The sequence below is a fragment of the Betta splendens genome, chromosome 12 (genome assembly GCF_900634795.4).
Source record: "Betta splendens chromosome 12, fBetSpl5.4, whole genome shotgun sequence".
In the NCBI taxonomy this organism is placed as follows: Eukaryota; Metazoa; Chordata; class Actinopteri; order Anabantiformes; family Osphronemidae; genus Betta; species Betta splendens.
The window spans coordinates 10,624,468-10,641,110 of NC_040892.2; the positions used below are offsets into that span (position 1 = coordinate 10,624,468).

The window sequence follows — 16,643 nt, forward strand, 5'->3', positions numbered from 1 at the left end:
TGTGTGTATTTGTGGGTGGTGGCAGCGGGTCAGACTATCATGCACATTGAGTAACAGTGTCCTGGATCTCGTCATCTCTGTCTGTCTGGGGGTGATCCATTCATGCTTCATTGTGTTGAACCCCCCTGTGCGTTACAGTAACTACAGTATGTTGTGTTGAACGTTGAAGTACAATGCAATAAAACTCGGCAGCAGCACAACATCGTATTGGGATGATTCACTTCAGTTAGAAAAGAAGTCCCATTGTTAAAAAATCTTTGTTTACATGTAAAACTTCTTAGATTCCTTGATTAGATTACAGTAACTATAAAAACTATTTGAAATACCAAAAGTACTTCCTGTGTAGAACATGTGTAGAATAATAATATCCATGAATATGATATTCACTCATTTATCTATCTATCCAATATTGTGTTGACTGCGAAAGTGTTATTTATTAGTTATATTTATTTAAACTTAATTTTTTAAAATTTTATTTTAAGACAAAAGCAGTAAATGACAAACAGTATAAACTTAGTGTACTGTATCTGACTGCAACTCAAACTGTAGCAGTTTGTTTTACCACTAGATGGCGGTAGAAAACATTTTTAGTAGAGCAGCTGGAGCAGTAAATGATAAGTGGATGTTTCCACTGTAGGACACATATGATAGATACATTTGTATCAGCTCCATTATATTGGCAAATGCCTGAACAGTGACTAAAGGTCTTTCCACTGCTGTTCTGTGGTGTTTCTTTCAGAAAACTGCTCAAAAAAAGATTAAAGGACGAGTGATGGAGGATCCAGAAGGTTCTACTGTAAGTCCATATTAGCCAGAATGCTCAGAGAGTGAGAAGGAGGATGAGGAGGTGTTGGATGGTGAAGATGAAGAGCAGAGGAGGAGCAGTGTGGTGTAATAATTTATAAAGACCATAAACTCATCACTGCTGAGATTTTTAGGGAGATGAGGCTATGGATCATTTAGCACCTCACTGTGTCACATGTGCAAGGAGGAGACCGTGTTAACTCTACCTGCAGTGTGTTTTACGGACCTGGATAAAGCAGGAGGGTGGGAACAGCAAACACTTGGCCTGGAGTGACCTGACCTGCTGTAGGGAAAGTGAGGGTCTAGAGAGAAGTCGCACCGCCTGAGGAAAACAGAGGCAGAGCAACGTGTCCTCACTTTGTGTTGAGATTATGACTGGGTAAAAAATACAACAAAAATAATGATGGAAACACCCCAAAAGATTAAATGAAGCTGAATCCCACCCTGTGAGCATCAGGGACTGAGGTGATGCTGTAAACAATATTCTCAGTCTGTCCTGTCTTCTGTCACCTTTCTGTAGAATAAGCGTTTTTACTTACCTTTGTTAACCCTGGATTTTGCTGCTCTGCACTTAGTCATTCCTGGGATCTTATTTTGGGATCCCGCTGTTGGGATTTTGAGAATTACTGGTTGGGACTTTATTTATCCCCACTTTAGAATGTAATAGTTTTCTGGAACCTTACTACTGTGAATTTAGTTCATTTACTTCCATATGGGATTTATTATTAATTTTTTTCAGAACGTACATATTATGACTTTTTCCATTTAAAAAAAGGATAATTTTTACCTATTGGATTTATAAAAGCAACCAATTGCTGAAACCAAACAAATCAATTAAGCAAACAATAGGCACAAAATAAATAAGTAGGGATGTATTGTTTAGTTATGAATGTGTAGACACATTCATAACTAAACAACTGCTGTACTGTGGTTTAACTGTTAAATTAATATTTATACCAATAATAGTGTTAAGGTATGTGCACGCACTTCTACAAACATACATATACATATATTATATAAATACACATATTGATTATTATGCATAATCTCATAATACTTAGCCGTGACACACAACATCACAACTACCATAATCACACATTGATATTGATGGTGATAAGTGACAGTAATACTTACAGTTAAGTTTAGGAAGCCTGTTTACCAGCTCAGGTGTTGAGTGACGCTCCCACGGTGGGGAGTATTTGCCCCTGGTTCTCATGGGGCAGACAGCGTCGACCCCCGGTGGCCCACTCTGACCTCGGGTGCTGTCTCTGTGGCTGCTGCAGCTCTGCCTGGGGGGCTCTGTGTGGGCGGCTTGGGTCGCAACACCTGCCCTCCTGGACCTGAAGGTGTGTGTGCTCCCTGGCTGCTAGGATTCTTTCCTCTGCTTGCTGGATGGGCGTAGTGGCCGAGCTCCTCCATCACCCTGGCTTCCACAAGTGGCATTGTTCATGCACCAACATCTGCCTCACCCTTTGGGTGAACAATGTTAAGCTACAGCTTTACTAACCTTGTAGTGGGACACTCAACACCTGAGCTGATAAACAGGCTTTCTAAACTTACAGTAGCTGTAAGTATTACTGTCACTTATCACTACCAATATCAATATTGTGTGATTATGGTAGTTGTGATGTTATTTATTATTGATTATTGTATGTGTGACACATCAATGTGGCCACATTCAAGTCATTAAGTGTATTTTCTGTTTATGTAAGAGACAGATGTGATGCCCAGGGGGAGGTTCCCAGTTATCACCACAAGGGGGAGCTCCCCACAGCTGAGATGTTGCCGTGCTGTGGAAGCTTGTTTTTTTCAGACTGATAAACGCAAGCACAGATGAAGCAGCATTGTTGTCAGTTTCACCTTTGTGAAAACTGCTTACAGTTTACATTTAATCTGTTACTGGGACCACCCTGACGTGTAACATATGTCATGGCTATTGTTAAGTATTATGAGCTTATGTATGATAATGCATATGTGTATGTATACAGTATGATATATGTATATGTTTGTATGATTGTGTGCACATACCTTAACACTATTATTAGTATTAATATTAATTTCACAGGTAAACCACATACAGCTGTTGTTCAGTTATGAATGTGTCACCCTAAGGTTCATCCCTACTTATTTATTTTGTGCCTATTGTTTGCTTAACTGATTTGTTTGGTTTCAGCAGCGGATTGGACAGCTTAACCAGTTTGACAGGTGTTTACATACTCTTTGCCAAAAATGCTGCACAGTTGAACATGATCAGAATGCATGCAGGAATCTATCTGTTGGTTATCTGTACAATGAGGGCACACAATATTCGTGTTAGTGAGACCCATTTGGAAAATCCTTTTTCCTGTATAATGTGTTCTATGAATAATTTTATTATTAGTTGTAAATTTGTATTTTCTGTCATTTGGAATAAATTAGAACATATATTTTTCCACAATATGTTATTAGTGATGTCAAGATCAGCTTCCCATTGAGAGATGGGAAAGCTCACTGTGTCATTAACATTGGAAATTAAAATTGATACTGTCCTTTTCACCGAGATGTCAATAAATTGATCTAATAATTTGTTGAACCACACCTTCCCTTAGCTCATGTGTCTCCCTCCCTTGCCATAGTTCTTGTAGTTCATAGTTCAAACTACATTAACCAAGGACCAGGCCCACCACAGTTCTTTTATAATATTAAAATACACTATTAATAATAATAGTAAGCAAAATGGAATAAATTAAATAATATTCAGCATCAGTGTTTGATTCCACATAGATCAGCTTACAGTACATATACACATTTTTAATATATGCTTTATATAAAAAATATAACTGGCAGAAATACAATACAAAAATCACTTATCACAAAAATCACAAATAGTACCAGGTGAGAAAACCAAAGGACAGTATTCTATTTCTGTAGAACACAAAGAACTGTAGGAATCCTAATAAATGTTAAAAGATGAAGCAGCTTTTATTGAGCTGCGAACCTAAATTTAGCATCTCTACAGCAACTCTGACATTTATGTAAAATGTGACATTTATGTAAAACAGGCTTTACATAAAGACAAAAATACTTATTGTCTTTAATACTCAACTAATTGTTATTTTTGTTTCAGCTTAAGTGTCTCAGAAAGAAACGGATCTACGACACACAAGCTTTCAATCAGGATTTTACAGGCTGCGCTTCCTTTTCCTTGGACCATCTTAATCAGCGCTCGTGCTTTTTCCGTGGTGATCATTTCTTTAAACGACGCAATTTCTTCATTGTTTAAGACTTTTTCTTGCAGCAGACAATCCAGCAAGCCCTGGACAGTAGAATCGCTGACTCTGTTAATAAACTCTCTCCTAACAGAGGACAGTTTCTTCTCTTCCTCCCCTTGGAGAATCACTGGCCCTGGTGGAGTTTGTCCACTTGGGCCAGAACCTGGAAGTCAGACAAATACCTGAATAGTACTTAATTTAGAAGGTTGGTTTTGGACCACAACTGTAAAGCCTCATTAAACCCTGTCAACTACAGCATCATGCTGGAAACAAAACATTTCTGTGGAGAACGTAATGAACAATTCATTTATCTGTGCATTATCCAACCCATTTGTCAACAGTTTCTCAGACCAAGCTTACCGTCTGAGATCTGGGCGTCTGTCACCTTGTTGAAATTATTGAAAACCTGCTTTCTGCAGGAACCACCGTGATCCCAGACTGAAATCCAAGCCCTATCTGACAACTGTATTGAAACACTGCATGACATCGCTAAGAGCATGATGGCTAACCTGCAACATTGGTGTCCAATCGTTTTACTGTACGTTCAGACAACTGCATCAGCTCAGCATATCACAATAGTAACATCATACCCAATCATTAAATATATCTAAACTCATGGGTGAGCCGGCTCGCTTACTGCTGTGTGTCGCTTGTAGAGCTTTCAGGACCAGTTTTGCCACGTAAAATGGTTTGTAACAACCTGCCTGTGATTGATTCATTAGCCAAGGATTGTGCCTTCAAGTTTGATTTAAATGGTGTGTGTAACTTTTTTAACCCTTTTTTGACTCCACACTTGCCTCATCCTCCAGCTGCCTCACTAGACAAATACTTCTTATTACTAAAGTAAGTCAACTCAAACTCTCACCTCCACGTTCATGGACTGAGTCTGGGTCTCTGGCTGAGGAAGAGACTGATAGGGCTGAGCTTGATGCATAGCTTAAACCTGAACAAGGAACAAATGAAACAAAAAATCATTATTAAAACGAGATTTAATATGCTCAACCCATGGGACTGTGGAGCAGCACATCCTGGGAAGACTGACCAAGGGTTGTGTTGTTTCATTTTTCTCATCAGCGTTTGTCACTCACTACACTGAGAACTCACATGTCAGTCTCGTTTTATTTGCAGACTAAGGTTTTGAAACAAATTTCATTTAGATGAATCTCACAGTTTACTCACTTGACGACCGCCTTTGGGGACAAACTGGCCCACAAACTGTGTTTTGCCATAGCTGCTCTGAATTTTAGCACTTTGGCTCTAGTGACAACAGTGAATCTTATTTACCAGTAAGTTCTGCATGGTAGCTCCACACAGGTGTCTTCTTCTGGTCTAAGATGGTAACAGCTGCCTCCTCGGTACTTAAGCGGAGTCGAATCTCAAAAGCTGGGTGATAATTTGGTCCATAATTGTTCTTGAACTGTGAAGCCTGTAAACAAAAAAATGTTTACTTTTACAATGTTGTGGCAACTTTATCCCTTATTTATTGTAATGTTTAGAGTGAAAGCAGGTGATTATTAGGTGAGTTGGTAAAAAAAGAAAAAAAAAAAACACTGCTTCCTGACCAGTAGAGAACAGAGGAGCCCTGATGCTTTCTTATGGCACTGGTGATATTTCACACACTAGCTTCTCAGTCAGGTCTGTCAGCTTCCCTCTCTAAGGAGTTTGTCCAACCCTCACACCTCCTACCTAGAACAGATAGGAGGTGTTCAGCTGATCACACAGACCATCTTTAACATACTTACTGCAGGTTGGACTCTGGAGGCCTCAGGACAGTGCAGACTGTAGGTTTGACCTTTACTGAGGAGACAGGAAGAAGGTGTAACAATGTGTTCAGCATCCTCATGCTGCTTTTTAACCTGAAAAACACAAGCACATGCAAAAACTACTGTGTTTTAGCGCTGTTAGATTTTAATGCTGCTTTTGAGATTCCAATTAAAATTTTATTCATAAAGTCCCTTAAAATAACCGAGTTGATAAAAATGCTCTACACAAAGATAACAACAAATAAAACATAAAAGGATAATAATAATCAGCATGCAGCAAAAAAACAGCAAAAGAAGGTCAGACAGATATTGTGGGACAAGACCATGATTGTAGGAGCCATATGCTGTCATTGGTTTTTTTAGGTCACGTGTTTGTGACTCATATCATTGTAGGCACCCACTCACCTGCTCCTGCAGGTTGAATAAGAAGGAGAGCGCAGAACGAAACTAAGCAACACCATTAAGGAACTACGTTTCACGTTTTGGACTTTTGTTTGCCATTTCCTGTGTTTATTTTGACATTTCCTGTTTTGTTTTTAGTTTTTAAGTTATCGCTTTACTTTTCTAGTCATGTGCCCCATCAACTGTTTCTGTTTAGTAATTATTTTAGTGTCTTTAGTTCCCAGCCCGTACCTCAGTTCTCTGCCAGATTGTAGCGTGTAATCACCTCAGTCCAGCGTTTCGTCCTCTGTCCCCGTAAGATCCAGTTCAAATCATATTTATCTGCCTTTGCTTGATCCCTGTCGGTACTTCGCCTGTGTTCTGGACCTCAATAAACTGACATACAAGCCATGTGGGTCCTGCGTCACGCTTGCTTCCTGACGATCTGGCCAAACCGGGACCCAGCCAGCGCCCCATTTTGCGTGAGCCTAGTTTTGTTTTAGGACCTTTTTGAGGTTGGAAACCACGTCCCGCTCAAGCTCCAGTCTCGCTTCAGTCATACTTGGTTGGCCTTGGTTACTGCCCGGCCAAGCACAGCTCCGGTCCATTCAAGCCCGGCTTTGCCCCGTCGAGCTTTGCTGTCGCACAGCCAAGCCAGGCCCCGGTTCCCACCTCAGTCCCTGTCGGCCGTGAAGAGGCCATCCCTGCCTCAGTCCCCGTCGGCTGTCCCCGGTCCGGGGCCTGGTGCCTTCAGCTCTTCTGTGCACAGGTGTCTTCCCTGGAGGTGCCGATGGTTCTCGGAGGAGCACGTTTGCTTTCGTCCCTGGTGGGCCAAGGGAGGCCACGCTGACTTCCGTTTCCAGCTGTCCAGAGATGACTGCTCCACCCTCGGTTCCTGTAAACTCAATAAATGTCACCTCAGTTCTTGGTGGTCTTGCACCGACCGCATCCGCTTCAGCTCCTGGCGGCCCGCAATCTACCGCGTCTGCTTCAGTTCCTAGTGGTGTGGTGTTGACTGCGTCTGCTTCAGTTCTTGATGGTTCAGCGAGGACCGCATCCGCTCTGGCTCCACATCTGGGTTCGTCTCTGGCTCGTGTCTTTGGTTCCGGCTCCACATCTGTCCTCGTCTCTGGTTCTGGCTTCACATCTGGGTTTTTTCTCTGGTTCTGGCTTTGGGGTCTCGTCTGTCTTTGTCTCTGGCTCGTGTCTTTGGCTTTGGTTCCGGCTCCACATCTGTCCTCGTCTCTGGTTATGGCATCAAGCCTGGGTGCGACTCTGGCTCCGGTTCCACATCTGTCTTCATCTCTGGTTCTGGCTCTACGTCGATCCCAGTCTCTGGTTCCGGTCCCACGTCTGTCCTTGTCACTGGATTGTCGCACGTCTCTGAATTTGTTTCTGGCATCTCATCGGCCTGGCAGAGTCCTATGATGGTGTCGTCTGCCGGGCTGGTGGCCAGGCCCTCCTGCCACAGGGTTGGCGCTGCCTTCTTCGTCGGCAACCTCCTCGATGCGTTGTGTCCCGGATTGGCGTCCGCCTGGGGGACGTCACGGTTCCCTATGGGCCGCTGGATGGACCCTGTTCCATCGCCAGCCGCCTCGACTCTCCTGGAGTTGGGATGGCTACTAAGTACTAAACTTATTTCTAAACTAAACTAAACAATAACTAAAACCAGTAGAAACAAAGCAGGAAATGTCAAAATAAACACAGGAAAACACACACACACACACACACACACACACACACACACACACACACACACACACACACACACACACACACACACACACACACACACACACAAAAGTCCAGACCGTGACAGACAGTATTTACAGTAGTTCCCAGCTCATACCTCTGTTCTCTGCCAGATCATAGCATGTAATCACCTCAGTCCAGCGTTTCATCCTCTGTTTAATTCCGCGTAAGATCCAGTTTTGTTATCTTATTTACCTGCCTTTACTTGTTCCCTGTCGGTACTTCTGCCTGTGTTCTGGACCTCCCATTGCCGACCGTTGCCTGTCTGACATTGATCTTTGCCTGCAGTTTTGTGAAGTATTTCTCAATAAACTGACATCCAAGCTCGCCCTGTCTCCGGCTGTGCATGTGTGTCCTGCAGCAACCTCGCTTCCTGACAGTTCCTGACACTACATGTTTTCTTCATACTAGTCACAGCACTTCCTACAACAGCAGACACAGTACCTGCAGCTAAAGCGATTTAGGAAACAAGGAGAAATGACTAGTTTCAAGGATTGAAACTCAGCAATAACACAAACAGGGAGACAGGAGGAGAGTGGAGAAGCTGGTCAGGAAGTCCAGCTCAGTCTTGGGGATGCCCCTGAAAACAATGCAGGAGGTGGGAGAAAGGAGGATGGTAGCCAAGCTGTCATCAATGCTGGAGAACCACTCCCACCCCCTGTACAGTACGGTACAAAGATGTCTCTGAGCAGTTCCTCTAGTGACAGACTGTTACACCCTAAGAGTCTGAAACACTGGAAGTCTTTTCCCTCTTCTGCAGTGAGACAATCAGAGCTACACACCCACTCGACTCTAAAAACACTGCAGTTTCCATGGTGTGTGAGCCTTCTACATGGGTGAAAGTGAAGCTCTTACCCAAGGTACTGTAGGCAAGTATATCTGAGAGAGATCCGTGGCAAAAGATCTTTGTCCAACTTGTTCAGACTGAGCCACACTGTCAAAAGCTAGTCTGAGATTTAGGAGTGTTTGGTGATCATACATAAACGAAGAGTTTATCTACATGTATCTGTGGCTAATTTATCTGTGAAAATCAACAACACCACCATAAACACAATGAGAAAGTGCAGGCCACAGACACTGGCTCCATCCTGTCATCTTAAAGTGTTATACTCATTGAGTATTGTTTCAGTTTAGATGATTCTGTTAGGATACAAATACATTCTGTGTTCATTTAGGATCATGAACTGATGCTTTTACCTCGTTCAAAGGGACGTTTTCTGGCAGCAGGAACACATTGACTGTTTGATTTTTCTTAGTGCGATGGAACAGCAGAACCTGGCCTTGAATACTGTGGTTGTTTAACAAGCCTTTAAATAGATCCCACACCAAGCCAAAGGCAGAGAAGTGATGCACATCCACAACCACATGAGTGTTTGTTATAAGCAGCGGCTCAAGGATACTCATTCCATCATCAGTAAAGTGGGCAACAGACAGGCCCCCAGTGATGAGCTCTGTTAAAACACAGAGACCAATGTTTAGTTATCTGAACTAACGATAATGTCCCATCACATGTGTGAATGTTACTGTACCAGGTTGTGTTTCACAGTGAGGGAGGTGCAGCTGAGACACAGCATCCTCAGAGCACTGGATGCTATAAAGTGGACCTGCAGGTGTCTTTCCAGCTGACTGCAGGAGGCTCTCGTCCCACTGAATGATCCTGTATGACAGCTGCCCCTGCTGAGTCATGTTAAACACCAGCCGGGTGACAGCACACTGGTACGTCCCTGGACCCTGGACGCTGAACCTGTACAGCAGAACACAGTTTATTAACACATGAGGCAAAGTCAAGTGCTGCACATGAGGTTTCACTTTCTCACCTGTATGAAGTTTCTTCAGAGTCAATCATCAAAACTTCAGGTATAAAATTTGTTGATGTCTGGATTTTTCAAAGACAAAAAGTGATTTTAGAAACCAGCTGTAAACTGTTCATCAGACGGCTGTCGGCTGCCTCTAATGATGATAACTACACCACTGTCCCTCTGTCTCACGAGATCTTAATTTACAGCGTCGCTGTTTTACTGACCTTCACCACATCTGTGTTCTTTGACAAATGAGGCTCTGTGTTTGTTTCACTTGGACCCAGTGTCAGATGAGACAGAGTAAGAGCTGATAGATTGGCAATAAACAAAATAAAGACAATTATTTATGTTTATTGTAGATGGAGGACAATATTGTATCTGCATATGGTGATGTCCTATCATTCTAGCGCCTGTAGTCATTAGTGATCTAACACTAAAATGGCTAAATGTTAGTTAGTTAAAAATATGACCTCTAGTCCTGTGGTGAGTCAACTCTAAGTCACCCAGTACTTTCACACAAGCAAAATAATGTTATTACAACAATCAAACACTGCAACAAATAGGGGAATATTGGCTCCTATGGTAGGACCAATAGTACGTTATAATGACCCCAACATACTGTAAGAGATGAACAATAAAGAAAGATATTATTTAAAGAGCAGAAGGAATGTTATTTATATTATAGTTATCATCAGTGTTTGTGTGAGCTATTGATCATGACTAGTTCAATACTCACGTGCTTCAGGTCTTGCCATAGGAAGAATGAGGTTTCTTCCACTGTCCACTCTGTGGGTGTAGGTTGGACAGTTATTCTTCAAAAACCTTAATAACTGTTTCACAGCCTTATTTTCTTCTCTATAATTACACTTTAAGTTTCATACAGAGGACAATCAACAGCCTGCACCACAAGTTGCAAAGTGATGAATTATAAGTAAGAAGGATATTATACATATAATACTGTAGGTGTTTTTTAAAAGAGAGGAATAACAGTACAAGTTTATTTTAATTGAAATGTGTTCTTTACTCCACTATTCATAATTGGGCCTTTGTTAAACACGATTAGTGATTACTCAGCAAAGATACGAGTGCTGAAACCACTATCATTGTCCGTGAAGGTCTCTCTACACAGATTAGATTCTTTACTAGTGCAGACAACAGTGATAGTGTTTAGGATTCACTTTAAAAGAAAATAACCGGTACCTCAGAATTGTCAGTTTACAGTCGGGTCTATTCAGAACATCAGACAACAGGTTTATTCCCACACCCTGTAGCCAATTAAAACTCAGATCCAGTTCTTTGAGAAGGGGGCTAGACATCAGTACTGAGGCCAGATATTCACAGCTCTTCTCCGTCAAGCTGCAAGACTTCAATCTGAACACAACAAAAAGCAGTGAGCAAACCACACTGTAGATTCTTAACTCCCACCTACAAGCTGTGAGAATTTAATAATCACACATTCACATCACCTTAAGAACACGCTGAGATCTCGTGGATGCACGTAACTTGATTTTAATAAGGTGTAATGAGACCCAGGATGATCTCCAAGCATTCAATGCACGAACTGAATGACTAGAATCCTGCAGACAGTTTCTAACTACAGTAGGTCCAGCTCTTGGACGTCACTGTGTGTATTACAGTGTGATACTGCAGAAGGCAGTATCTGGTTGGAGGAGCTGGACCTCTCTCTCACACACACACACACACACACACACACACACACACACACACACACACACACACACACACACACACACACACACACACACACACAGAGTCTGACCTCAGAGTCTTTAGTCGACAGAGACGACTCTCCAGAAAACCACACAGATGCTTCACTGCTGAATCCTGCAGCTTGTTGCTGCTCAAGTCCAGTTCAATTAGATGTGAAGGGTTAGACTTTAGAGCTGAGGCCAGAGAATCACAGCTGATCTCTGACAAACTGCAGTCAATTAATCTGAAAAAAAAGATTTATTTATTTTGTATTTGAAAAGTAGTATAGATTATAAAAGACAGACAGAAAATGTTCAATTGACAAACTACGTTGTCACGAAAACATTTTATACTGAGAAAACATTTAATGGTGTCAAACTGATGGAGTTCTTTAACAGATTTGATTCTGCCCAGCCCCCATTCTTCAACCACATAGCTCCCTCTTCACACCTCTCCATTCCAGGCGTCTCCTCCCAGCTGCAGCTGTTCACACCTGAGCACCACGCAGTCCACTCTGCCCTTTCTCCGAACATAACAATAGGAACCCCCCAACAAACCCACAGATCCAGACCAGCCACCACCCAAACTACCTCACTCTTAACCAAGTCAGGAGGGAGTTAAGGAAGATAAAGGCTAGGAAGGCAGCAGGCCTTGATAACATCAGCTCCAGACTCCTCAGAGAGTGTGCAGCTCTGTGAGGTGGTCCTCTCCATATTTAACCTGAGCCTCAGCCTGGAGAGAATACCAGTACTCTGGAGGACTTCTTTCCTGGTTTTGGTTCCAAAAGTAACTAAGTCCTAAGTAGCTGAACCACTTCAGACCCGTCGCCTTAACCTCCTATCTGATGAAGGCTATGGAGAAGATCATCCTCAGTCACCTCCACACCCAGGTGAGCTTAGCACTGGACCCGCTGCAGTTCGTTTATCGACCAGACATTGGGGTGGATGAGGTGTTATGGGAAAAATTGTTTCTTCCTTATTCTATGCAGTTATTATATCATTTATGACTTATGTTCTGCAATTAATATCTTATGTTTTGTCTTACTTCTGTCTTATGTATTTGACATTACACCTAGATTGTTCAATGGTTGTCTCTGGCTGATAGACTTTAGCTCCCAAACACAAGGCCGGGGAGTTGTGTCTCTCTGTCTGTTGAGACTTAGCGCTCCTTCCTCTCTGATAGTGAGATGCCAGTGATGCAGGTGTGTCTGTTGTTGGATGTGTATCGAGGGATGAGTAGGAGTACAGGGGGGTCATTGCTGACTTTGTGAGCTGGTGTGAGAACAACCACCCGATCCTTAACACCAGCAAACTGAAAGAGCTTGTTCTGGACTCCAGAAGGTCACTTCCACCACACACACCTGTGAACATCCAGGACTTAGACATTGAGACTGTGGACACATTTAAATACCTGGGTGTTTACCTCGACAATAAACCGGACTGGTCTAACAGCACAGATGCTCTGTACAAGAAGGGCCAGAGTCGTCTCGACAACTGCTAAGAACTAAATCATGGAGTCTGACCTCAGAGTCTCCAGTCGACAGTGACGACTCTCCAGAAAACTACACAGATGCGTCACTCCTGAATCCTGCAGGCTGTAGATCTCACTCAGGTCCAGAGAATCATAGCTGATCTCTGACGAACTGCAGAATCTAAGATCAAACATTTGAAAACATTCAGTGTCTCATTGTGTCACCATGATGTTGTCAGATTCATGTGTGTCTTTATTTTGTTTCACTGGTTTGTTAGACGTTGTCTCCATGGAGACAGAACCAACAATAGGATTGAAATGTTCCTGTCTAAACTCTGATAAACACAAAATTCAATATCTCATCTGCTCTTAATGGTCAAAGCCTCAAACTCTAGTTACTCTGTGTTAAGACACTAGACAGAGACAGAGGAGGAACATTCATCAAACACATAAAATCACCTGGAGTTGATTTCATCCCTGGCCTTCTCTTCAGTGTCGAGAAGGGCTGGACTGGACAGGACCGAATCTGGAGCTTGGGCTTGAAATGGCTTAGCTGGAGTTTGGGTTGCCTGGACAGCAACATAGGTGGAAGCTGGCTGCTGCGGCGGGGCTGGGGCAGGAAGCAGGCATGAATCCCAGGCCCGTGGACGAAGACATGAAGATTCCGGTGGAGCTGGAACTGGGTTAGGTAGCTGCAATGTGTCACGATCACATGGGGAAGGACCCAAATCCATAGCGCAGACAGGACGTGATCTGAAGTGGATTTATTAATGGCGTTTGTCAGACAGGCAAAGGTCGGTACATGGGTTAGCAATACTTTCAGTGACAGCACAGACAAGGAGTAGGCAAGAGCAGTTAGTCTCCAGGCACGAATAATACACAGAGGCAGAGTGTAATACAGTACCAACAGGGAGCAGGCAAGACGAAGTCAAACACGAAGCAAAACTGGTACATGGCTGGACTTACAAGGTGAGAACGCTGGAGAATCGAACAGGGAAGTGATCAAGACAATCTGGCAAACAAGAGTGGTGAGTATTGGTGCTTAAATGCCGGAGAGTGAATACTGAATGACAGCTTGTCATCAGGAAAGACAGGAAACCCTAAAACTGGCAAAGATAACGGTGACAATGCTGAGGCATGACACAATGGAGCTCGAGCAGGGCAAGATGACTGCTGTGCTGGTGCTGGGCGTGGCCCGGCGACGGGGTCGCCCCCGCTCCGCTCGTGTGGGGGTGGTGGACTGGGGGCGGGCCCCACTCTGGGCGCGGGGGCATCTCCTGGCGGGCTCCCTACGGACCGTGGGTCCTCGGCCTCCACTCTTTCAGGCCGACCCTCCCACCGGGGGGAGTGTTTGCCCCTGGTTCTCATGGAGCGGACAGCGTCGACCCCCGGTGGCCCACTCTGACCTCGGGTGCTGTCTCTGTGGCTGCTGCAGCTCTGCCTGGGGGGCTCTGTGTGGGCGGCTTGGGTCGCAACACCTGCCCTCCTGGACCTGAAGGTGTGTGGGCTCCCTGGCTGCTAGGATTCTTTCCTCTGCTCCTTGGATGGGCGTAGTGGCCGAGCCCCTCACATCACCCTGGCTTCCACAAGTGGCATTGTTCATGCACCAACATCTGCCTCACCCTTTGGGTGAATAATATCAAGCTACAGCCTTACTAACCTTGTAGTGGGACACTTTCCAAATCCAACTGTAAGACTGATACTTTTACTGTATTATTGATACTTATCACTACCAATATCAATAATGTGTGAATATGGAAATTGTGGTGTTGTATGTCATGACTTTTATTAAGTAGTATGGGATATGTATAACAATGCACATGTATGTATATGATATGTATATGTTTGTATGAGTATGTGCACATACCTTAACACTTTTATTGGTATTAGTGTTAATCTCCAAGGTAAACCCTGCTTCTTATTTATTTTGCTCCGATTGTTTACTTAACAGATTTGCTCGGTTTCAGCAGCTGGTTGCACCCCTTAATAATATATATTTTATATATACTCCTCTTGTTAAAGCAAAGCTGTCCATCACAATATGGCATTCAGCGTAAGATATGCTGCTTGTTAAACTGCTGGACAGAACAAAAAAATAAAAAAATAAAAAAAAGCATCCTCCAAGATGTCAATGCCCCTCGAAGCCGTGCCTTCAAGCCGCTTCCGCGTATTCCTTTGCGAGCTCTGCGAAACACCAGCGGAGGTCCTCAGGCTAATCTAGGCAGGTGGAAGCCATGGCAAACCCCAAAAAAACTTGTCCACAAAAATACAAAAAATAACTTAATCACGACAGGATGGGGCTGGCTGGGTCCAAGCTTGGCCAGATTGTACTGTCAGAGATCCGCACGGTGGAGGACCCAATCACACAACACAGACTGGACTTGACCTGAAGGGATTTATTTTGAGCGTCGTCAGGCAGGTAAAGGTTAATACACAGAACATCCAAGCACTCCAGCGAAGGTACAGGCAGGGACAAGACAGAGGCATGGTCAAACAACGGACAGAGAGCTGGTACAAGGCAGGACTGACTGTTGAACGCAGGGGAGTAGGCATGGGTACATGAACTAACAATCTGGCAATGGGTTATGGCATGGACGTGATTATATAAAAGACGAGAGGTGAGTAATGACTGACAGTACACAACTGGTGATCACATGACTGGAAAGCAAAGGTAAACTAAGCATGACAAGAAAGAACTGTAAGTGAAGGAAAAAAAACAGGAAAACAGGAAATGGCGACCTAAAGATACGGGCTGTGACACCGTGTAGTTATTAGAAAGAGAAGAGATTGTCTATATGAGACAATGTCCATTAACTCATCCCAGAGAAAAGGCAAACAGATACCCTTGTTCCTGTCTAAACCCTGATGAACACAAAATTCAACATCTTGTGCCTGTGTTCAGAGACTCAAATAGAACTAAAACATGGAGTCTGACCTCAGAGTTTTCAGTTGACAGCGATGACTCTCCACAGAGAGAAAACCACAGAGATGCTTCACTCCTGAATCCTGCAGGTTGTTCCTGCTCAGGTCCAGTTCAATTAGATGTGACGGGTTGGACTTCAGAGCTGAGGCCAGAGAATCACAGCTGATATCTGACAAACAGCAGCCAATTAATCTGAGAAAAAAAAGTAAAGATGAAAGTAAAAAATAGATCTAGGTCTTTTAATAAAACCAGTATAGTTTATAGAAACATACAGAAAATGTTCTATTGACATTGTCAAAAAAACATTTTATACTGAGGAAACATTTAATGGCGTCAAACTGATGGAGTCATACAAGCAGATCCAGAACTTCTGATTATGGCATCTTGGATTTTAATATTTCAACCAGAACCAACATTCTGGAGGTTTAGAAAATGGTGGAGCATCCGCTACTGATCATAGATTTGATATTTTCTGACTTAAAAAAAATATTTTGAGGAAATAAAATAATAAAACAACAAAGAATTAAATCTGTTCTTCAATAGATTTGATTCTGCCCAGCCCTCAATCTCCAACCACACGGCCTCCTCTTCACACCTCTCCATTCCAAGTGTCTCCTCCCAGCTGCAGCTGTTCACACCTCAGCACCACCCAGTCCAAAAACTAAACCGTGATTGGATTAAACCGCAGAAGAAGAAAACAGACTTTACCATGAAGACCCTCAGTGTGGATCAGTAGAACATCATTCTCGTGTCAGCACAACATTCACATCACATTAACCTCAACAGAACT

The 16,643-nt window shown here is 43.3% G+C and overlaps 1 protein-coding gene across 12 annotated transcripts in view; it reads right to left on the reverse strand.

The window, feature by feature from the left end:
- Positions 1-3,573: 3,573 nt before the first annotated feature.
- Positions 3,574-16,643, reverse strand: part of LOC114866914 (NACHT, LRR and PYD domains-containing protein 12-like) — a 29,706-nt gene continuing 16,636 nt past the window's right edge. For 5 of the 12 annotated variants that reach the window (XM_055513319.1, XM_055513318.1, XM_055513316.1 and 2 more), the window contains 14 exons: positions 15,866-16,045; positions 13,390-13,683; positions 12,983-13,111; positions 11,531-11,704; positions 10,951-11,121; positions 10,487-10,536; positions 9,975-10,057; positions 9,769-9,827; positions 9,481-9,695; positions 9,149-9,402; positions 5,798-5,911; positions 5,340-5,481; positions 4,921-4,998; positions 3,574-4,218 (listed from right to left, as the gene is read on the reverse strand). In XM_055513319.1, the coding sequence (XP_055369294.1) occupies positions 3,896-4,218; positions 4,921-4,998; positions 5,340-5,481; positions 5,798-5,911; positions 9,149-9,402; positions 9,481-9,695; positions 9,769-9,827; positions 9,975-10,057; positions 10,487-10,536; positions 10,951-11,121; positions 11,531-11,704; positions 12,983-13,111; positions 13,390-13,683; positions 15,866-16,045 (2,266 nt within the window). In that variant the 3' untranslated portion in view covers positions 3,574-3,895. Of the gene's footprint in view, positions 4,219-4,920; positions 4,999-5,339; positions 5,482-5,792; positions 5,912-6,189; positions 6,266-6,451; positions 8,402-9,148; positions 9,403-9,480; positions 9,696-9,768; positions 9,828-9,974; positions 10,058-10,486; positions 10,537-10,950; positions 11,122-11,530; positions 11,705-12,982; positions 13,112-13,389; positions 13,684-15,865; positions 16,046-16,643 lie in introns of those variants that run through there. The other 7 variants (XR_008696261.1, XM_055513322.1, XR_008696265.1 and 4 more) reach the window with 7 other exon arrangements.